This window comes from Henckelia pumila, unplaced genomic scaffold (assembly GCF_033568475.1).
Source record: "Henckelia pumila isolate YLH828 unplaced genomic scaffold, ASM3356847v2 CTG_461:::fragment_3, whole genome shotgun sequence".
Taxonomy (NCBI): domain Eukaryota; kingdom Viridiplantae; phylum Streptophyta; class Magnoliopsida; order Lamiales; family Gesneriaceae; genus Henckelia; species Henckelia pumila.
In genome coordinates this window covers 4,805,803-4,827,551 of record NW_027331831.1, presented here as the reverse complement: position 1 = coordinate 4,827,551, position 21,749 = coordinate 4,805,803, and the positions used below count along the sequence as shown (strand labels likewise).

Below are 21,749 nucleotides of genomic sequence, written 5' to 3'. Positions count from 1 at the left end.
TTTTGAGAGGTTGTGTGATGTCTATTATTATTCTGTATAATTGATAAGATATTTATTGATTCCTCGATCGATAATATTGGACACATAAACCAACAACTATAAAATTGATTAAGTGCATAAATTAAATATATGTAACTCTAAAAATTTGATTTTGTTTTATTAATAGTATGATTTTTTATTTTTTGTTTTTTGGTTTTTGGTTTGAAAGATCATTAGTAGGATTCGAGCATAAGCTAAAATCAACTTCAAGTTAGATTAGCCGTTTGGGCCCCAAAATCACCGAAACAGGGCGGCGAGAAGAGAAGAGAAGAGACGAGACGATGCAGAGATGGAGCTCCGGTCTCCGCTCATTGGCCGCTCTACTTTCCAATCCCGAATTCTGCGGCCGCCGCTGCCTCATCCGCCGCCGCGAACCTTTCGATTCCGATCGTCTCCTGCACACCTCTCCTATAAAGTTACTCCACATTTCCCAAATGACTGGCCATTCCCTGATTTGCCCCAATTTTAAACCCTTACTTACTGCCCCTCCCTCTCCTCACCTTTCTCACTCCACTTCTTTTCCTCCGGCTGTCTCTGTAAGTATGATTTCAACCTCATCGTTGTTGTTTCTTTTTCATTCGCAGACTGTTGCATTGGGACCGAGCGATTTTGGTGGGAACGAATTGAGTCTTGTTGAAATAATTGTATCTGTTGTTTAAAATTTTGAAATTTTGTTTCATAGGTTATAACCTTACGTCGTTTTATTTACTTAATATAAAAGGTAAGTATTTGCTCACATCTTTTAGCTTGTGCTGCGTCACTATACCTTTTAGCATTTTTCATTCGTAATGAAAGCTGGTTGAGATGCCTTTAGATGCTGGAGGGATATTGCTTTGTCAATTTTCAGCTTTCTCATGTTATTTACTGGCAATGTACCTAGACTGTTGAAGACAGGTTGAATTTCATGAGAGGTTGTAGTCATTTTATGTTTACCATTAAGACTGTCATTTTTAATTTTATCTTTGTCCAATGTTATGTTATAGTTGATACAAATGCGGCACATCACTGCCGCCAAGCAGAGGGAAAGAAAGTTGAAGAGCAGGAAGCCAAGGACCCCTGTCGTTTCCAAAGTCAAAAAAATCAAAATGAAATTCTACTCGTATGTGATACTTAATACTGTATGTATACGTTATCAGTAATTGTGTAAATGTTCATGCGAGTTGTTAAAGTTAACATTTTCTTTTTGTCTTTCTATCATTTTGCTCTTTTCTTTTGTAGATCCTTTAAAAGCAGATTTAGAGTGATGAATAATGGGCAAATCAGGCGATGGAAGGCGGGGAAGAGGCACAATGCAAGTTCAAAGGTTTGTCATTTTTTCATCTGATAAAAAAATCGAGGAAATAGAAGATATGATAGTATTTTAAATATGTCTTGCTTTTTTTAAAATTCATTCTTTATAAAAATACAATTAGAGTGTGGTCTTTATGCTAGCTGTCCTATAAATATATATGTGACATCTGATTGGTTCTTTCTTGTTGCTGCTTTGTAAATAAACAGTCGGAATGCTTCTTAATCCTAACTGTTCGATATAAGGATTGCTGCCTAGATTAGCTACACAATCTGGTTGATGCCTTGATGGGATCATTTTTAGATTGAAGCTTTTCAGAGAAATAATCAAATTGTTTCAAAATTTTAGAATGTAAAAATAAACTATTTACTTGATCTATGTTTAGTTCATTTTACTGCAGTACTAGCTAAAGAATTTTATTTACATGTTTGGACAGTAGAATTTTAAATTTTTGGCCTGCCACTTTCATTTAGATTTTATGCAATTTTATCACACGGTCTTGATATTGCTAAGCCAATTCATATGTTACTTCTTATGGTAGTGTTCATTTACTGTAAGAGTTGGAAAGGGGAGATGCTTGTCTGTTTTCCCCCCGAAGATAGTAATTCCTTGAGAGTACTAGCTTCATTGTGTAACTTGGATAACTGAGCCTGGATTCGATGATGTTCATGCCTCCCTGATTTGCTTTTGGTTTTGGAGATCCAGCTTTGATGACTGCTGAGGCATACAAAACAAAAACGGACGTCTGTTGAAAAGTATTAGCTATTGAATGATGGAACTAGTGGGATGGCGACACTGTTACAGATCACTGAGTTTTACGTTGGCATGACACAGGAGATGGACTGTTGGCTTAGCATGACTAGGTGTTTCTCGTGGATTGTAATTAGCCATGTAGTGTTTTCAGAAGAACTACTCAGTGGCTGTATGAAACTCCTGTAGCAGGAAGATGAACGTTTTGCAGGAATTTACGGAACTAAGAAAATAAAACTACACGTTTTTTTTAAAAAGTAGACTATAAATATACCTAGTATGGTCCTAGGAAATTAGGTTCTCTGAAGGACTAATGGCAATCGGATTGGGTCATGTGCACCTCTAGTATAGGAAATTAAGACACTGAAGGGCTGTCATTTCCATTTAGTATACATCTATATGTAAGCACACAAGCATAAACATATCATTCCATTAACCGAATGCACACAAGCATAAACATATCATTCCATTAACCTATCCAGTGATACAATTCGGTTTCTCCTTTCTGTTTTCTATGTTATCAATCATTTCTCTCGACTTAAATTGAATCTGTTATTTTTTGCAGTCCAAGAAGTCAAAACGTCGACTCAGACAACCAGGTCTAGTCCCAGCAGCTTATGCAAAAGTGATGAAGAAGCTCAACTTTTGCAATTGAATCAAACCTCCTCTACGGCTACATACATTCAGTTCTTCCTTGAAAGGTGTTTTCATCCAATTACTGTTACCACCTACCTTCACTTTCTAAAAATCGCTAGACATGCTTTTTCATAGGACCTTGCCTTATAAGTTCAGTTGAGTCATTCTAATTCGACCATGTATGGATTCTATCGGTGATGGTCTGATGTTGGGGATCAACCGTGATGGTTTACGCCGATTCATGTCTGATAAATTTCTTTTGTTGATCCATCCCACTCTCCATAACAAAACTACATTTTTGCTTGCATTTATTTATCTTATAAATTGGAAATCATTTGCTATATTCATGCAGCGATAAATAACAGCACAGCTGTATATGGGCGAGTCACTGATCTTATCTTTTTCCATAATGTGAGTTATTTTTATTCACTCTCAAACTACTTGTCGTCTATACCCCAACTCGAACAACTTTCCTCACATGCACGGCACCATTGATGATTCGAGACTCACATTTTTGTGAAATTTACACCATGTGTTTGAGATCCAAAGGTTAAAGTTTGTCGAGAAATACTACGGATGGAACATTAAAATAATAAAAATAAAAGTAACCCTCTTCTGGTTAATTTCATGATATCTTTTGACATTATGTGTGTCATAGGAGGAGCATGTATGTATAACTAATGGTCTAGTGCGAGTGCCATCAAATTGCCTTGGTAGCCAAACGAGGTGGTGATTATTTTTTTCAAATATTACGGTTTTGTTTGGACATGCATTTTAAAAATATGTTTAGTTTTATAAGTGAAAAACATTTAAAGTATGTGTTTGAAAAATGGTTTTGGGAATGTTTTTTTATAAAGTGTTTCGTTAAATATAGTTTTTTATTCTTAAAACGAGTTTTAAAACATTTTTAAAAAATTTTAAAAAAATGTTTATAAATACATGTCTAAACGAAAATTACATTTCGAATTTTCCTAAATATATAAGCGAATAAAATCATCATTTTTTCCAAATATAATAAATATTATGTTATTTTGCCAAAATCACATATAAAAACAGCAAAACTTCAATTTCTTTTCGACTTTCAAAATTCAATTACTTGAAAACATTTTAGTTTTACTTCTTTACTCTCACAGAACAAATAAAAAAAATTAGTTTTACTTCTTTACTAACAAATAAAGTTTTTTTTTTTTTTTTATCAAACATCATTTAATTTTTCTGGCCTGGAACTTTTATTTTTCATTTCCCTTTTAATTTTCTCTTTTGTTTGTCACCTAATTTTTATATTGTTTATTATCTCTCAATCACTTTACCTTAATTGACAATTATAATTGAAAGATAATTTTCTTAAACACACGTGTGCCAAGTTACTAGTTGTATATAAAGGATCTAACAGTATCAAACTCTTACAAAGTAAAGCAAACAGTCAAAATATAAAATATAATTTACATTTAATGTTATTTAAAATTTTATACTAAAAATTTAACATATAATGCGTTCAAGGAAAAAATACTAGTATTTATCTATATGTTAATACACTTGTACATCCGTGGTCATTGAAAGCCCTACCATTTGAAACATAAAGATAACATCAAGATTTGACTGTAAACAAAGTTGAAAATAAAGCCAACTACCAAAAATTTTAGAGGGATCGAGATTTTTGTATAAAAATACACACACACGCCCTTTTTTACTCGAGTCAAAATGGCGATTTCCCATCTGAGTGGTTTCTGATCAGATTATTCAGGTCATGTTACAGTGGAAAAGAAATGGAAATAATCTATCAACAAAAGGAAAAATGGAAATAGCAATTTAAAATGGTAGAGAATATCAGTGAAGTCATAACAGATTCCCAAATATCAAATTTCAGTGCCCAATCCAATCATCAATTATGGGAGAAACACACATCAAATGAGAGAAAAGTATGTACTTCAAAATCTCGACGGAGAAAATGCATCAAATTCCAGTATTACTTGTTTCCCCTGAAATACATGTATACTTTCTGCAAAAAAGAAAAAGACAAGCCCGAAGTTTAGCAAGTTAATTGGAACAATAAATCAAGGTTAATGTCGTTTTTTCACAAATTTCCATAAGTAATATAATAAATCAGAGTATAGATTCTGTAAAAATGCGGGGATGGGTCGTCTTACCTGGACTACCCACAAGCTCAGTAAAGATTCTATGCAAAACAGGGCGAATCCAACAAGGAAAAATATCTGCATCAAAACTAGGCAAATCACGTTCATGACAATTATAAATATATGTATATTATTGAGCAAACTTAGGAAACAACTGAGGCTACAAGTCAACAGAAACTTTAAAAAATACGAGTTCTTCCGAAAACTGTACCGGACTATCACCGTTCATTTCTTGTCCTTGATAGAATATTTAAATCTATACCATTCTTCAAATATTAAACAGCTATTGTTCAAACCAATGATTCTGTAACTTGGATTTGCATATATAATTGTAAATACTAAATTGGTAGGTGATCCTTTTACCATGTTGGAGGATATATGATTCAAGATTTTGACTGACTTTGCCAGTAAAATTATACAAACAGCAGATTTCCAAAAACAAGCAGAAACTAAAATAAAATGAAAAGTACTTGGGATCCTATCGTCTCCATCATACACCACCTCTTTAGAAAGTAAACTCAGACTAAATGGAAGTCTTCATTGTCATCAACCAAGGGACTACAGCAACACAAATTTCAAAGACAATGCATTGCATGGTTAAAACTGGGTGGTGTGAGGCCACAGAGAGTCAGGGAGGCATGCAGCACATGCAAGAACATACACAAAGACTTACCCCCGCTAAAACATGGTCGGAGAAAACGTCAATCGCAGCAAGGATGCCCCTGATTAGTAAGAGAAGAAAGTAAAATGTCAGTACACCAATCAGATGCACAGAATATGTTTTTGCACCCCTGTTTCATAGGTAACCATTCAGTAAACAGAGTACAATCAAGAAAGCAAAAACCAACCCCTCAGAAATTAGAATTCGGCAAAATTAAATCAGTCCATGGGGCCTTGATCAAACAAAAGAAGTTAAATATCTCTAGCACGAGGAAAAAAAATAAATCTTACGTCAGTGATTTCCCATGAAAGACAATAGGAGGTGCAATTGCCGCAAAGATACAAAAAGCAATGTGGAGCTGCAGTGAAATGTAATCAAAGACATCAAAATCTCTAAGCATTAATTTATTGAGAAATTGTAAACACCTCAAGGTGGTAAAAAGGCATACCAGATAGAACAAGAAAAACCAGCCAAATTTTAAAGCACTATCAGTCCTGAAAATCAGAATCACATATACAGACAGTTGTGATTTCCAAGCTCTGAAGGGTCTCAAAAAGGATAATAAGGAGAATGCAAATACCTCATTGCCCGATACAGTGGCCTGTACCATAAGACATATGAAAGTGGGCATCCCATCAAGGCATATATTATTGCGAGGAAAAAGATCTTGACACCTAAAGAAGGAAACTATGTTTAAGCACTTTACATAATTAGAAACCTATACACAACTTGATGCACCAAAAAATCACTAATCTAAACTTGCAAACAAAAATAAAGAAAATAAACTTACCACCACCCTGTACCCAACAAACAATGACAGCAATGACATTGAATGAAAGGCAAAGGACGATACCTGCAATAGAAAAAAACAACAAAAAATAAATAATAAATTTTGTCGAATGCGCAACCAACCAAAATTACAGTCCTACAAAGTAGAGCCATATGAATAAAGAAACATAGAAATTACTCAAGTCCTCGAAACAATAACAAAGTAAGAAACTAAGTAGAAAAATGGAAATCAATCCAACAAATAATCTTTTTACCATACTTTAAGCAGATATGTTGAAACATAATTACTCCTTGTCATCTCATGCTACACAAAAAATGGGAGCAACATATTGACAGCACTGCCACGGAGCATATATAATCGATAACCAAGAAATACTGAAATCAGCAAGTCTCTTATCACCATAACTCAAAAAGGAAAATGCTCTTCATGAAAATACACTTATACTTGAAAGAAGCTAGGTTTATCACAAAATTAGATATAAGTTGGTAAATATTAAACCTATTACAGATGTACAAAATACAAACTGAAGAAATATATTCATATACACACCTAACCAACTTGCAAAAGCCAGATACTGCAACCTCTGAGCATGAACTGGTATTTCATTGGCTATATCATGGTGAATGATGGGGAAAAATGGAGGCCAATTTTTATCATCCACCGTGACACCAGCTGATCAAAGGATAGTTCGGTGAATCAGTGCATAAGAGGAAGAGAATGATGACCATAAACACAATTACCAGACTCAAAGCTTACCACTGGAAACAGCATCTTCCCTGCGTTTGAGGTCCTGTAGCCCACGTGACATTGATTACAATGCAAATGCATAAGACTCCAAGGTACAGGTATAAAACAGGAACGAGCAAAAAGGTACATCAATTAGGAATTCAACCCGATGCTTCTCATATTTAAATATCATATGACATTAGAAATGCACTAAGCTACTTAAGTGGCTTGAAGTATGCAATGGTCCAAATGAATTAATAGCTTTTCAAAATTTTAATATTTAACAGGCATAAACCTATAGTTTGCAGCTAACATATATATATATATATATATATAAAGTATCTTTCAAGAATGTATCATAAAATGACTTAAGCCTAAAACAGAAACCAACCCTCTCTCTCCTGTTCAAATCTGCTTCCCAAGAGGCGAGTTCTTTCTCCTTGCCCTTCGAGTTCTGCAAAGTTATGCAACACGATTTAAACTTGTTGAAATTTAGATACTATAGTAGAAATTAGGAAGTGCTCATCAACATTACACTCATGGTATCTAATGGTATGTCCACCGTTGCATCATGTTTCTGGCCGAAACCCAGGGTACTAGCAACCACCTTAGGCATGCGTGACTTTGACCCGGCCGCTGCGCCTCCATTCTGCAACAGCACGAAAAATAAAAATCTCCTTCAGTTAATCCAAAATCAAATTCAGCGACAAAACAGCCCCATATGTCGCCGATCTACAAAGACACATCACAAATTATAGCCGAAATAGCACAATCAACCGACACTGCCCAACCAAAAACCCTAAATATCGCGAAAACGAAAAAACAAACTCCAAAAATAGGCGGATCTATAAAAAAAAAAAAAGAAGAGGAAATGGTTACCGAGAATGGATTGACTTCAGGTTCCTCATCAAACGGATTGGGATCGTTTCTACGATTCATCACCGACGATTACGCAGCACCAAAATCCAAATCCAAATCCGTAATCCGTAAATAGTAAAATGTATGAGCTATAGATAGGAGTTGGGGAGTGAGTAACGTAGCCCACTGAACCTCGCTTTTATGTTGCCTTGGTGACAACGCAACAACCGGGAATTGCCACTATAGGTCCATGAAATTACAATGAATACCCCTTCAACCTGGTGACGTGGACATATTTTATTGGTTAACTATAGTTACTTTGTTAAGGTCTGGTGATTTCAGATAAATTTCAGTTTTTATTTATTTATTTATTATTTATTTCTATCTTTTTTTTAAAAAAAATAATTTGCTAACTATTATACTATATTTCTTTTTATACCGTGACATCGTTTGGTTCATGGATTAGACAATGATGAATTAATAATATAAGAATTTAAATCAATATAACTTGAATTAGATAATGATGTATGATACTAATTTTTGGAAGAACTTGAGCCAAGTATTGGATAAAACAAGGATGATTAATAAATCAATGTGATATCCTTCACACCAAACGGTGCCTATATTTACAAGGTTCATTTCTGAAAATGAGAGGTCGCAAGGGAAACAATAACACAAAAGTCGCCAATGAGCTCTTGGCCTAGTGATCAAGACTAAGGCCCTGAGACCACGAGGTCTCATGTTCGATTTTCGCTAACTGCGGGTAGATTTACTAATTTATTTAGGTAGATTTAAGTATTCTTAGCTCGAGACAATCACGTCTCGAGTTCATGCTCAAGTTCCGTCAGTTGTGGGGGCAAATTTCACTTTTTAGTGTTGCAATATGATGTAATTTCGATATTCGATGCAATTTGTACTCAAAAAAAAAAAAAAATTAACGCAAAAGTAAAAAATGAGAGGATGGCAAATAATTTTTAGCACAAGGCTTCCTAAAATCTCTTACATCATCAAACTGACATCTTCAAGCTCTCATCATCATCATCATCTAATTTTTAGCAGAAGGCTTCCTATAAAATTGATTTGAAACACAAATCCAGATGCCTGCTCTCCATCCAGTTCTTCGTGAACGGAGGAGAGGTTGATATACGGAGCTAGCCATTTCATTCCACTATCCAAATCAGTTCGTTCTTGAAATGTGAACAACCCGTCCTCCTCTCTTTGTTTGTTTGAAAGAAGAGGCGCTTCCGATTTTGTCGGTGCTGGAGACAATATGTCAACAAGGCTCCACTTCAAAAGAGAATGACAGCTGCAGGACAATAAACTATTGCCACTATACAAAGCAATGAGAACTAGAAACACGGTCTACTTGTCTACCATGTCCCTGTGAGGCCACGCTCACTCCCTATTCCAAAACTCTCAAGTAAACCAGCAAGAAAATGTATACAACAATTCGAAGCCAAAAAGTTAGAAATCAAAAGAGTATCAAGCTTTAGCAACAACACAACATTACTTCTTACCGAATTATGATCGATTTTAACATGATATTGGCTCCAAAAGCTATGCTACATTACTAAACATGATGAACCTAAATCAATGTCGGAATGTAAAGTACTTAGATTTAGGCAACCTATCATTCATCTCCAAAAAATGGTATGTGCCACATCAATGCATTGCCAAAAAATTTCAGGTCATCGCAGTATTCATAATGAATAAAATAAAACACCAAAAATGATTTTCATTGATATTACTTCAACATGTTAAAAATGAAAAAGACAAAAAGGGGGAAAAAGGAAAAAAGATATTTAATGTAACAACTCCGAACTGAAGTACATATGCACATTCGCTAAAGTTAAAGGACACGTCCACACAGGAGACACCCACCTCCAAGAAAAAAACGACTCCTATTCTCTATTCATATTCTTCATAAAGGATCAGTTTTTGATGCCATCAACAATTTGGATAAGAATGCAAAAATACTAAGTTCAATAACACAAGACCTCAAGCAACAACTCTTGGAGCAAGTTAACACTTGCCACAACAATTTCTTGCAGGAACTCGAGCTACCTTCTTTGAGTAACAAGAATTCCAATCCCCTCCATCCTGAGCATAATAATCCATCGGATAATCCACATTTCCTTCCGCATTTTCACACTGACAGCACTCCGCATTCCTTGCACGATTCCTCTCCCACCATCCAGGCAAATCTCCAAGCGCAATATCTGCCTCAAACGACGTCAACAATGGCTTCTTAAATGCAGCACCCCAATCAATCGATAACCTGGGGCATGCAATTTGAATCCAGGCATCTACCCCATCGCCAAATAGCTCGATTTTCTTGGGCGACAATTCGGATACCAGAACCACCATATAATCCAGCCCTTTATCCTTCATTTTCCCTTCTAACCTCTCTAATATTCTGGGATTGCCTTGTCTCCCCAGTGTGCCCAACACGATTCCCCAAGTCTTTGCATTTCTTGCTCTTTCTATGGCTTTTCTGCGATCATCCTTCATCCCATCATGATCATATTCCTCCAAGAACAATTTTGACAAATATGGATCATATCTGAATGTTTTGATCCCGGGATTAGCAATCATGAATGCTTCCAAATGGAACCTCCCATCTGCTACGAAGATAATCACGTCGTTTATCCCTGGGGAAGACTGTAATTTCAGACTTGGTGCAGTGCAGCCGAGAACCTCCCCTGCTGACAGTGGTTTCGATTGGGGGATTAAAACCCTAAACCCTAAATCCTCAAGCTTGGGCTTCACGGCCCGGATTGCGTTAGAGAATTGAATTGTTCCCGCCATGATGAAATTGTAAGCATCCGCAGGCGTGAAATTGTGATTCAGCTCTTGGAGTAGCTTTGAAGTGTTGATGGCAATCTCGACGAAGATGTAGAGCACGGGGATGGTGGTAGAGTCGATGGGGACGAGGCAGCTGTGGCCGAAGTGCACGAGCAGGTGGGCGTCGAGGGCACGCGAGGAGAGGTCGTCAACACAGCACGCGCCATAGGTGACGTCACCGAGGACGAAGCAGTGGTCGACGCCGGCGAAGGCGGCGAGTATGTCGGAGATGATGAGCGAATACAATAAAAGCCCCTCCGGGAACTGGAGCGCGACGCGGGTGGCGTTCGTGGAGCGCACTCGCCAGATGATCTTGTGGATCTCGAAGTTGTAGTTGGAAGGGAGGAGGGAGATGGCGGCGTTCAAGGCGGCGTCGTTTAGGATGGAATCCGGGATTTGGTTTCTCACGAAACGCTTCGGCCGGGGCTTGGGCGGAGGAAGCTGCCCAAGGTGGAGGTCGGAGGAGATGTTTTCCGTTAACGTGTCGTCCATCTTCACGGCGGAGGCGGCGGAACACACTTGGTGATACTTAGTCTTTCAAAAAACACCTACAGTTCTCCCACGTGGAGTGGCGGAATCACGGATTTTGCTATTAGATTTACAAATCTCAACTAGGTTTGATGTCGGTGGGCTCGATCTATACAAATGAATTAAATGAAATATTTTTACATAAAAATTCATAAATTTTATAAATCGAATGTGCCATTGAAATACGTGATTCTAGTAAAAGAAAACGAAACGTAACTCTAGTATAATGTTGTTTCTATCAAGCATAATTTTCAGGATGGAACTCTTCAACGACTAGCATACAAACACATGCTTCTGGGATCACTACAGGCCCGGAAAGACTACGAATCAATGTCGCGTGCGCGTGCAGGCGGAACTGTAGCGCCTAAACAACTCAATCAACAAATTCATCCCAGAGCATGATACAGGAAGATAAGACACCAAAATGAAGTTAAATCCAAGTGATGTAGATTTTATTACATAACATTCAAGGAGTAGCACGAGAGATCTATTAAGATAACATAAGTTCAAACATATAGGTATTTAACGCACATCTCACTGGAGTAACTAGTTTTTTGTTTTTGTTTTTTTTTTTGTTTTTGGAAATTAGGGAGATGTGATATTTTCCCTTCTCCTAGTCAACAGGCAAGCAAGACGGCTACAGATATGTCACCATGCCACGACCTGATACACTGAGTTTAGTAGCCTGCAGCTGCTTCCTCTTTGGTGCCTTCAATTGTTGTAGTTTCTTATTGATCTGTGAGCATAACGAATTTGGAATAAGCAACTTGTGTCAAGAATGCGAACAAGAAAATATCATGAAGTAGATTGACTATGGGACTATGGTGTACTTGTCAAGTCCATTTAAAATCTCTTACTTGGCATGCAACCAGGGAAGAGTATCAAGTAACAGCCGAAACACACAAATAAAAATTACTGATTATCATGCAGAATGAAACCTATACTATTCAGCTGTTTCTCTTTATTTATTTATTTATTTATTTTGAAGATCAACCCAATAGATTACTACTTAAAATCGTGGCTTACAATACAATTCATCCAAGATGGTACATCACCATTACACCATTCTACGATTCAGCTGTTTCTACTTTCTAGAAATACAGCTACTTTGATCGTCGTACAAATAACAATTTCCCAGGGGGGTGGATTTTGGCAGATCGTGCTTCCATGCACACACACAAACCAAAAAAATCATATTGCGGTTAATAAACAATCAAATCATCAGAAAATAAAATTCTACAAGCAGCGCGGGCATAATCAAATCAAGTCCACTATGATAGGCCAAGCAAGAGCCAAGTTGAAGGCTTGAATATAGCTAATTCAAGCCTGGGACAGAGGCAGATCGGCTAGCATTTTCAAAATAAGGTATAAACATTTTCCTATGTGAAACAAGCTGCAGATTCAATCTATTTATTTTGAAGCCAAAGAAAAATAACTTACCGTGTGGCAAACTACATGCTGCTAATTTCTTCATCCTTTCATATTTTTCTATTTCCTGCTTGAGCATTTGGCTAGTGAACTGTTTCTAGTTTTTGTTGACTACAACTGTACAAGAGGGTGTTTGGTAAGCTTATTAAAAAGAGCTTACAACCTCCAAAATCATAAAAGATGTTTTATGAGTTTAGAAGCTGTTGGGGCTTATTTTAAAAATAAGTTGTTAAAATGTTTGAGTAAACTTATTTTAAACAACTTAAAGATGCTGATATGTTTAGTATTAAAAGATCTTTTTATTGTCAAAATTACCAAAAATGATATAATGCTATGAAAATAATGTTTCGAATTATATATATACGAAAATAGTTTTAGAAGAAACTTATATTAAAAAAATAAAACTATTTTAATACTTTAATTTTGAAAAATTTATGTTATTTGGAAATTTTTTTAAAAAATAATATTTAATTGGTGGAGGATATGATAGGGACTAAGATCTTTGACATTAACATCACAATTTTCCATCATAACTAAATAGAGAAGATCTAAAACTGACAGCTACAATCCAAACAAATCAATTTTAATTAACTCAAGGAGCATGATGCAAATTCCAAAAATCAATGAGTTCGAAGTAAAGCAACAGCATAGGGCGGGAACAAGTTGACTTGAAAGAAGAAAATGAAAGGAACACCAACGGTTTTGCTCATTTAGGAACAATGAATTTCCGTCCAGAAATTCAAATTACGCAAAAACCAAAATTATTCAATGGAAACTTCAGTTTCCCCGAAATATTTAAAATGGGAGATGGTTACCAACCTTCACCCGACGCTGATCTTGCACAACTTGTTTGGCACGGGCACGAACTTCATCTGGATCAACCTTGGACTGAGGACGCACAACAAAATCCATTGACATTGGTTCAGGCCTTGAGGCATGCTGTCTTGAAGATGACCAACCAGGTTTTGGCTCCCTTCAAATGTTAGACAAGCAGATTAGATGTACGCACAAAGTAAATCGGCGATTCCTGACCAATCCAACAAATTAACAGGCTAAATGTAGGAGGTCATACTGCGAAACTTTATCCAAATGAATCTTATCATCTCGGGATGCAATTCCTGTAGCTCTACCCATCGACCTACAGAAAATTAACAAACACATATTCTCAGTGGTAGATTGATTTATAAAAGTAGATAGAATTAATCTTATTTTCGAGAAGATAGCAAATACTTTTTAGCGGAAGGGTTCCTTAAAACTCTTTCATCATCGAACTTCTTCATGTCTTCAAATCGAGTGCTCTTGTTAAATATTGGTCGACTCTGTAAAGTACAACATACAACTTTATACGAAATCCCCAACCGAGATAATAACTTCAAGATGTTCGAGACCTAAATGAAGATGCGGCTCAAGAGAAATCCCAATTACTTACAAGTCATAGGAATTCATTCCCTTGCTACACTCATATAATATTGTATTGTTTTTATGGTTCTTGTATTGAATCAAAGAATTATCCCTTCTGTCTACCTTTGATTAATTGAGCTTTGGTCTAGATTAATTTGGGCCACAACACAAGATTGGAGCAGGACTTCAAATCAACCTAGAAGAAACTTTTTGATAGGAACGATGCTTCTTGTATAAATTACTTGTTGATAGATAACTACATTTACAGAAATGTAATACAAGCAAGAACATATTTCTTTATTCATAAGCTATCAAATTCCAATGTAATGCCTAGAAAAAAGAATACATTTTTCCATCTTTTTGCCCCCAACAACGAATATACCCCTCATCCACTTTTTCTAAAAAAACTAGAGATGACAATGAGTACAGGTAGAACAGGCACCAACCCAAATCCAACCTGTTTGGATCGGGTTGGACAATATCAAATGGGTACAAGTCGGGTAATGGTCCATATTTTGTACTAGATGGGTATGGGCCAGGTGGGATGAGTTTAAGTTTATAAGGGTCAGGGTGGGTATTGGGTCCTTTAAAATGATAACAGGTCGGATCTTGGGTCCTAGTGGGCCAGACCCAAACCCGAGTCAATGCCATCACTTAACAAAAACTGATTGAAAAGGAAAAATAGAATCAAGTTCTTCATAAACTCATAAAATGAGAGAACTGCAAATTTATACCCATTTATCAACCAACTGCTGAGCAAGCTTTCTGTTGGATGTAGTTTCCTCTTCAGATTTCGACAGAAACATAATGACCTGCCAAAATCACTGCCATTACATTCAACTATTTGCATATAAAATACATGAAGAGTGGTTAAATTTAATGCTACTTCAAAATATCCTCAAACCTTTCCGAGGCCACTCTTCTTTAGTTGCTCCTTTCTATCATACTGTTCTAAATCAATTGGAAACTTCAGGAAAAACACAAACAATTAGCCTCCAAACAATAATAAAAGCAAAAGGGACTTGATATATATACATGAATAATGCCAAAGGTACAACCAACCAATATTTCGTACAACGTTATTTACAACAATTATATAATGAGATGTTGCTATATATCGTTAGATTTTGATATTATATCATAAGATTTTGTATCGAATGTCTCATGAGATTTGATAAATAAAATTTTTGTATTGAAATTTTTATGGTGTAAGAATTGTTGTACAAATTTCGTTGTAACTGTAGTGTTACTCTATATATATGTGTGTGTATATAAAGGGAATTATTTCATACATCATTCAGGATCTTCAAAACGTCCGCACGAACATTTATATTAGGCAGGCTTCCATCAGGAAGGGGCTCAAGCCAATTCCTCAACAGACATAAAACTCCACGATCAAGAAACTCCTGCTGAAGATGCTTTCTACAAAGCATGCAAGCAGATTAAAAAAAAGTGTTAGGAACATGAAAAATGGAAAACAAATTAAGAGCCGTCGACTAACTTTGAGAGGGCATCGGCAAGGAAAGATAGCCTCTTTAATTTAGTAGTTGCGGGATTTCCTTTTCTATTCAGATCCGCATCAACCTCCGCAACCACTTCAAGCTCTGCCATCACTTTTTCCACCTGTAAAGCAATGTCTTCAGCAGACTTTTCACCTTTCTTCTTTTTCTTGGCCATCTTGAAGATCTCCTCGATTTCCTTGTCCTCTTCGCCTTCTTCTGCCTATAGACAGAGACCAGAAACAGAATCAATAAGCCTCCATAAAGTCCCAACACTCCAATCTCGTCAAAATAAGAATCAGCTTCCCTGAAGTGAGGTGAAAGCAAGGGAATTGTAGCATCAGAAAATGCTTATCATTTACAAGCAAAATTAATCATGTACCAGTTTTCTGGATGGAGGACTCATCATAAAATTTAGGATTGACCTAAAGGTAATTCTCGAAGATATAACTCAGCAGAGAGAGAGAGAGAGAAGGGTGGAATGCGAAGGTGCAATCATATGCCTACGGAAATCAGAGGTAATGCTAGTATAAGAAAAAGGATCGTATACAAAGGCAGAGTTTAAGGAGAGAAAAGTTGAGAAATTAAATGGGAAAAAGTAAAAAAATCTCAAAAGCGCGAATCGTGTCCAAAGAGAGAGAAATCATTGAATGCCACTGCTGGAGATTTTGTCGAGATTATAGTAATTTGGTGGAGCAGGTCATAAAATGGGGAATAAAACAAAGATCGCATGTGAACAAAAAATTATAAATATGGCTCAATCAAATGCCATTAATTTGATGGCCCATCGGGCTTCGGATCCCTCCAAATGCTACTATACCTCCATCGAGGTACCAGGACATCCATACCTCTATCTTTTTGACCGAGTACTCACGTGATTTGTGAATGCTTTTAAACAAGGTCCCTATGAAATTCTCAATAAGGTAACTGAGAACTTCAACGTGATTACATGTTTAAGGCAGGTAAAGCATCTGAAGAACCCACTTTGTCACCCGAAAAGAAAAGCCACTTTGAGTTCAACCAAAAAATAAGGAATCAAGAAAAATAAGGAATCAAGAAAAAGAGTATAGGAATTGTATGAAGGTGATCCAAACCTGATGCACATAAATGTTCCTTGTAGCGAACAAGGTCTCATGTCTCAATTATCCAGTTAGTGGCAGCCTTGAAACATTAAAGAAAAATAGATAGCCTAATAAAGGTTCTTGTTATTGAAACTTTCAATATTAACAGAGGGTAAGGCCCTACAGCTAAGCTGTGTGCACAGAGGTTTATGCAACTCAAAAAGAATAATCCCAACCTGCGGAGCACCACTTGGAGAATGTACAATATCACTTCCGAAACCGATCCGCAGGATCCACACCTCTGTCATCAATGAAGTTATCATCATCCATATTCCTACAAACTATTGATCATCCTACATCATGCGAAGACACCACAAGTAAATGATGTTCGAATATTTTAACACTGCTCAAGTACAAACATATAAGAAAGCATATAGCATAGTAGCAAAAGTAGCTAAAAACAAGTCTCCATGTTCCAAGAGAATGGAAGCTGCCGGACAACAAAGTATCATCGCTTTACAGTGTAAGAAGAACTAAAAAAAACTTTCTCTTCGCCTACCATGTGCTGTGAGGCTCCGATCACTCCCTATTCCAAGCCAAATGTAACTAGAACTCTTTTTGATAGCAAATGAACTAGTTAGTGAACCGCAATATCTGTCACGTAACTAGAACTCTGTTTAATAGCAAATGAACTAGTTAACGAACTGCAATATTTGCTATATCAATAATCCGTATGGCCACAATTATGTCTCTATTTTGACTTTCAAATCACCAAAGCAACAAATGCAATAGGATGATGATGAAATATTTCATTAATGTCTAAACCTCAAAATATTTATTTAAAACCAGTAGAAAATGTTTACAATCATTCGACTAGAAATCAACCATCATCAAGCTTTAGCAACAGTACAACATTATGTCGTACCGAATTATACTCAATCTTAACATGATTTTGGTTCAAATTCTAACTAGATTAATACATGTAACGCATCTAAAATTATGTAGAGATGGAAAATTACTTAGCTATTGGGAAGCCCATCATTCATCTCCGAAAAATGTTTAGTCCTACAAAATTTCAGGTCACTGGTGTATGGCATAACGACCAAAGTGCCAAAACTGATTTTCATTGATAATTACTCAGACATGTTACAATTGCGGGAAAAAAAAAATTGACTTTCAAGGCAACAATATACTGGCTCAAGTGCACAACTAGTCAGGACACACCCACCTCCAAGAGAAACAATGCTTATTCTCAATTCATATTCTTCTTCTTAAAAATACTAATTTACTGATGCCGTCAACAATATGTATAAGAATGCAAAAAACACTTAAGTTAAATAACACAAATCCCAGTTCAAACAACTGGGTATTGGTTGGCAACCTATGTCAAATGAGTTTGTCACTTGATGTTCAAATATATTGATGCGAGGAATGTTTTGTCTTAATTGTACAGTTATAGATATTAATAAATTTTATTTCCTAAAAAATTATTTCATCAGATTAATTAAATCACACAAGCAAACAATCCCATGTAAATGGGCACAAAATCAGCCGCTAATGAACAAATACAAACACATATGAAAACCCACCGCGCAAATTCACCAAATTTCCACAAGTCATCACCCCTAGCATTAAATATATATATAGATATATACATATATATGTGAATGCTATAATTCACCAAATCCACCAAAATTCCTGAAATAAATGATCCACACCTCCAAAGGAATGTCTAATTGACTACGCAAAGGGAAAATAAGAAAATGTAACAATTTAACATAGTCCAATATACATAACTCAAGCATTGCATAAACAGAGGCAAACCTCAGAATCACCGCCAGCGATGGTGTTCCACATCTCCTTTAACACTGGATGGTTCATCCTCTTCCCTCCACTTCTCCTCGCCGTCCTGTCGTCACTGTTTCTCTTTCCACGAGCTGCGTAATCATCTCTCAACAATCAACATCCCCGTCTCATGAGCATGATTCCACCATGATCCTCAACACATCACCCTTCATCACCATTTAATCACATGCTTAATGGATAAGGGTGACAGGGTCTCCACCAACTAGAAGAAGACTTTTTCTGTCAATCACTTCGGAGGCTTTACCTTTAAATCATTGTAAACAGGGGCAGGTGATCGTTGAAGGCGGTCATGGTTGCCCCATACCTCTCAAAATCATCAACATATTTCACCGCCTTCATCTCGGTAACTGATTAAGCACATAAAAACCCAATTTCATTTATCCACACACGCATTACAAACCCCAGTCCACACACACCACACGCATGATGCACCATTCACATAAAAAGAAAAAATAAATCTACAAGACGAAAATATAAATCGCATCCAAACAAACCGCCAATTCATACAGACACAAATCTAATCACTTATACAAGCTGTAAAAAATAGCAAACTAAATACCCTATAAAATAATTTAAACAAAAAAATCAATAAAAACTTGCATGCATCATCGACATAAAAAGATATCAAATTCATCAGTTGGAAACCCTATTTCAAGGATGTTTTTTTTTGTTGAGGAAATGCACTTACAGGGGTCGTTCTCGTAACCCATTATTCGATTCGGAAAGTGATTCATTGATGCAGAAGTGAACAAGCGAGCTGTGTCTGCGCCAATATCTGCATTCATTGATCGCTGCAAAGACGAAATATATTCTGTTCATGTGGTACTTCGCTAGATTGTGTGGATCTGAAGATAAATAAATTACATTAAAACAAAATCAAATTTATAAACGTAAAGATAATCATATGTTCCTCCCATGGGCACCGCGCGTAAATCTATATAATACAAATTTTAATATGGAAAATAGAATTTAGCATGATGTATGTAGTTCAGTTAAATTAGTTTTGATCAAAACAATTACGTGGTACATCACTATATTAGTATCTATTCTACCGATTATATATAATGAAAAGTAATATTTTAAAATAAAAAACAATGTTTTCTGTGAGTTGGGTGAAATTTGGATTATAAAATAGATAATTTTACAAGAGCGATTGTGTAAGCAGATATATCATATATGGAAGTGTGTTTTTCATTATTTTCTTGACAAATTATACTACTTTTATCGGACATGAGTTGATTTCCTACACCCAACATACATTAGATACACACATATATATTTCTTTTAAATAAAATAACATATAATTTTCGTATATATTTTCAGTGTGACGTCACGTCACGTCTCTATCATTTAGTATTGGCTTTTTGTATACTAATATTAATATTATATATATATACATATATATATATAAGAAAATTGCATGTGATGAAATCTCGAGACTGACAAATTCTAAAAAAATCATCTATTAATTAACTTTAATCATATGTATCCGAGAAATTAAGCACTTATAAATAAGAGTGCATGTTAAAGATTTAAAAGATAAAGAGTTCATCACTTATTTTTTTCACGCAAATTTTCAACAATCTTGGATTTCACGTGTTGTAATTAACTCGTTCTACAATAACTTAAGTCATTAATTGAACAACTACAAAAGTACGATAATTATGAAATTCAACTCATGCATGATTTATGTTCCTCGTAATCAAACCGAATTCCATTGATGCAAATGTGGGTACATTTCAACAAAATATGGAAGAAGACGACCAATTTCAAGAATCCGAACTACTAGAGAAGATATTCGTCGATGTCAAAACCTCGAGGCATAAAGAGCTTTTGTCCTTCCCAACGCGATTTATCACCGCGATACAAGAGCGGGTGTTTGTCGAGAAGCATTTGGTGCACCTCGCGCGCCCTCACCGTGAAGCAGGGCCGATCCTAATAATTTTTTGGGTCTGAGTCTAACTTTTAAAAAAGGTCTCTAAATCATAATGTGTGTTCATATTCTTTTAGACTAATAACAAATTTTTCGATTTAAGAAATGTGTAATAGTCAAAATATTTCTATTTTAATTGAGCAATAAGATCAAACATGTACAAAATGATTACTATAAAACAACTCGTCTAACAGTTTAAAGCTAACAATATTGATCAAATTGTTCAAGAATTTTTTTTTTCAATTAATAGAATAACCAATTCATTCAATCTTTTCATATAACATGGTTTATTGAGAAAATGTTCTGAAAATCTTTAAATTTGAAAATTTTTGTTTTGCACTTACAAGTGTAAAAAGTATGATACAAGTATTTGAAAAATATACATCAATTTTTTTTCAAGTAATTCACTACATACATTGGCAATTTTGTTTCTCTTGGTAACGAGAACTTCAAGAATGTCAACTCCGAAAATAAATTGTGCTCATTAATATCAGAACAACCCTTATGAGTCAGAAAATATATTTTTATATTGGTCGAATTACACTAATATATAATAAATTTAGGGAATAAAAATGTTTTTTGTTTATATTGGGCACGAGAAAAATAAATTATATTTGAAAAAAATTATCAAGAGACATAGGAATAATAAATTTCATAAATAAATTTATCAAAAAGCCTAGAAATAATAATAAAAAAGTTTATATTAGACAGTAGACAAGGAAAAAATAATTTCCTGAGATATGAATGAAAAAAGCCCAAGAATAATTAATTTATATTGGATCAATGTACACTTTTATATAATAATTTTTTTTTCAAAATTATGGGCCCCGAAAAAAAATGGACCCGAATCGAAAGACTCTTCGGCCTCTAAATAGGAACGGCCCTACCGTGAAGGCCCATAAGAACCTGTGGTTATTCTTGTTGATGTACAAGTAGCACCACCTCATGGGAAAAGCTCCTGCGTGAATTCGAATCGATATGTACTTTTTGCTTCGAGTGTGTACAAGGAATCACTTGTATTAGTCATTTGGCACATGAACCAGATCGTATGGTTTTGGTCGTTGGATAGCGTCACCACTATCCCCCGGGAAGATCGTGCTTAGCGGTGTAATAACACGAAATCTAATTTACGAGATTAAAATAGTTAAGCGTGTTTTAAATGGCTTGATACGATTTAAGGAAATTTATTTTGATAAAATCAAGTGAAAAATTGACTCTAAGATGCTCGAAAATACAAGGAAAATGTGGATCGAGTAGTTCTGAAGCACCGAACTTGGGCCAAGGAAGTCCAGATGACAAGGGCCGA

General features: G+C 35.6%; 4 protein-coding genes across 6 annotated transcripts; 1 reads left to right on the top strand and 3 right to left on the bottom strand.

Moving 5' to 3' along the window:
- The first annotated feature begins 102 nt into the window (after positions 1 to 102).
- On the top strand, positions 103 to 3,069 carry LOC140872249 (uncharacterized). 2 transcript variants are annotated; one of them, XM_073275062.1, is made up of 4 exons: positions 103 to 575; positions 1,023 to 1,138; positions 1,258 to 1,342; positions 1,869 to 2,357. In XM_073275062.1, exons 1-4 carry the CDS (start codon positions 321 to 323, stop codon positions 1,938 to 1,940), a joined length of 528 nt encoding a protein of 175 aa, XP_073131163.1. In that variant the 5' UTR covers positions 103 to 320; the 3' UTR covers positions 1,941 to 2,357. The 2 variants fall into 2 exon arrangements, with proteins under 2 accessions (XP_073131163.1, XP_073131162.1); XM_073275061.1 differs by lacking the exon at positions 1,869 to 2,357 and adding an exon at positions 2,643 to 3,069 and having other exon boundaries at positions 109 to 575.
- A 1,040-nt stretch (positions 3,070 to 4,109) lies between these two features.
- LOC140871256 (secretory carrier-associated membrane protein 4) lies at positions 4,110 to 8,064 on the bottom strand. Of its 2 annotated transcripts, XM_073273680.1 has the most exons (13): positions 7,905 to 8,064; positions 7,561 to 7,674; positions 7,417 to 7,479; positions 7,056 to 7,089; positions 6,849 to 6,971; positions 6,300 to 6,362; positions 6,090 to 6,183; positions 5,958 to 6,003; positions 5,800 to 5,867; positions 5,522 to 5,570; positions 4,861 to 4,926; positions 4,641 to 4,712; positions 4,110 to 4,275 (listed from the first exon to the last, which is right to left on the bottom strand). In XM_073273680.1, exons 1-12 carry the CDS (start codon positions 7,962 to 7,964, stop codon positions 4,680 to 4,682), a joined length of 813 nt encoding a protein of 270 aa, XP_073129781.1. In that variant the 5' UTR covers positions 7,965 to 8,064; the 3' UTR covers positions 4,110 to 4,275; positions 4,641 to 4,679. The 2 variants fall into 2 exon arrangements, with proteins under 2 accessions (XP_073129781.1, XP_073129780.1); XM_073273679.1 differs by lacking the exon at positions 4,110 to 4,275 and having other exon boundaries at positions 4,492 to 4,712.
- A 1,608-nt stretch (positions 8,065 to 9,672) lies between these two features.
- On the bottom strand, positions 9,673 to 11,358 carry LOC140871416 (uncharacterized). Its single transcript, XM_073273914.1, has one exon. It carries the CDS (start codon positions 11,217 to 11,219, stop codon positions 9,906 to 9,908), a length of 1,314 nt encoding a protein of 437 aa, XP_073130015.1. The 5' UTR covers positions 11,220 to 11,358; the 3' UTR covers positions 9,673 to 9,905.
- Positions 11,359 to 11,720: 362 nt separating this feature from the next.
- On the bottom strand, positions 11,721 to 19,527 carry LOC140871417 (protein IWS1 homolog 1-like). The gene is given in 13 exon segments (XM_073273915.1): positions 11,721 to 11,991; positions 13,503 to 13,656; positions 13,756 to 13,821; positions 13,914 to 14,002; positions 14,819 to 14,896; positions 14,989 to 15,051; positions 15,377 to 15,506; positions 15,586 to 15,806; positions 16,881 to 16,922; positions 16,924 to 16,988; positions 16,991 to 16,997; positions 18,469 to 18,857; positions 19,199 to 19,527. Coding segments are annotated over 12 exon segments (1,071 nt in total). The 5' UTR covers positions 18,526 to 18,857; positions 19,199 to 19,527; the 3' UTR covers positions 11,721 to 11,892.
- Between the last annotated feature and the right edge of the window lie 2,222 nt (positions 19,528 to 21,749).

Excerpts from the sequence above, each read along its gene's own strand:
- LOC140872249 (XM_073275061.1), top strand. The coding sequence starts at position 321 with ATGCAGAGATGGAGCTCCGGTCTCCGCTCATTGGCCGCTCTACTTTCC. Across the intron at positions 1,139-1,257 it reads ATCAAAATGAAATTCTACTC|ATCCTTTAAAAGCAGATTTA; the intron begins GTATGTGATACT and ends TTTCTTTTGTAG. Across the intron at positions 1,343-2,642 it reads GGCACAATGCAAGTTCAAAG|TCCAAGAAGTCAAAACGTCG; the intron begins GTTTGTCATTTT and ends TATTTTTTGCAG.
- LOC140871256 (XM_073273680.1), bottom strand. The coding sequence starts at position 7,964 with ATGAATCGTAGAAACGATCCCAATCCGTTTGATGAGGAACCTGAAGTC. Across the intron at positions 7,090-7,416 it reads ATTTGAACAGGAGAGAGAGG|GACCTCAAACGCAGGGAAGA; the intron begins GTTGGTTTCTGT and ends CGTGGGCTACAG. Across the intron at positions 6,972-7,055 it reads GGAAGATGCTGTTTCCAGTG|CTGGTGTCACGGTGGATGAT; the intron begins GTAAGCTTTGAG and ends TCCTTTGATCAG.
- LOC140871416 (XM_073273914.1), bottom strand. The coding sequence starts at position 11,219 with ATGGACGACACGTTAACGGAAAACATCTCCTCCGACCTCCACCTTGGG.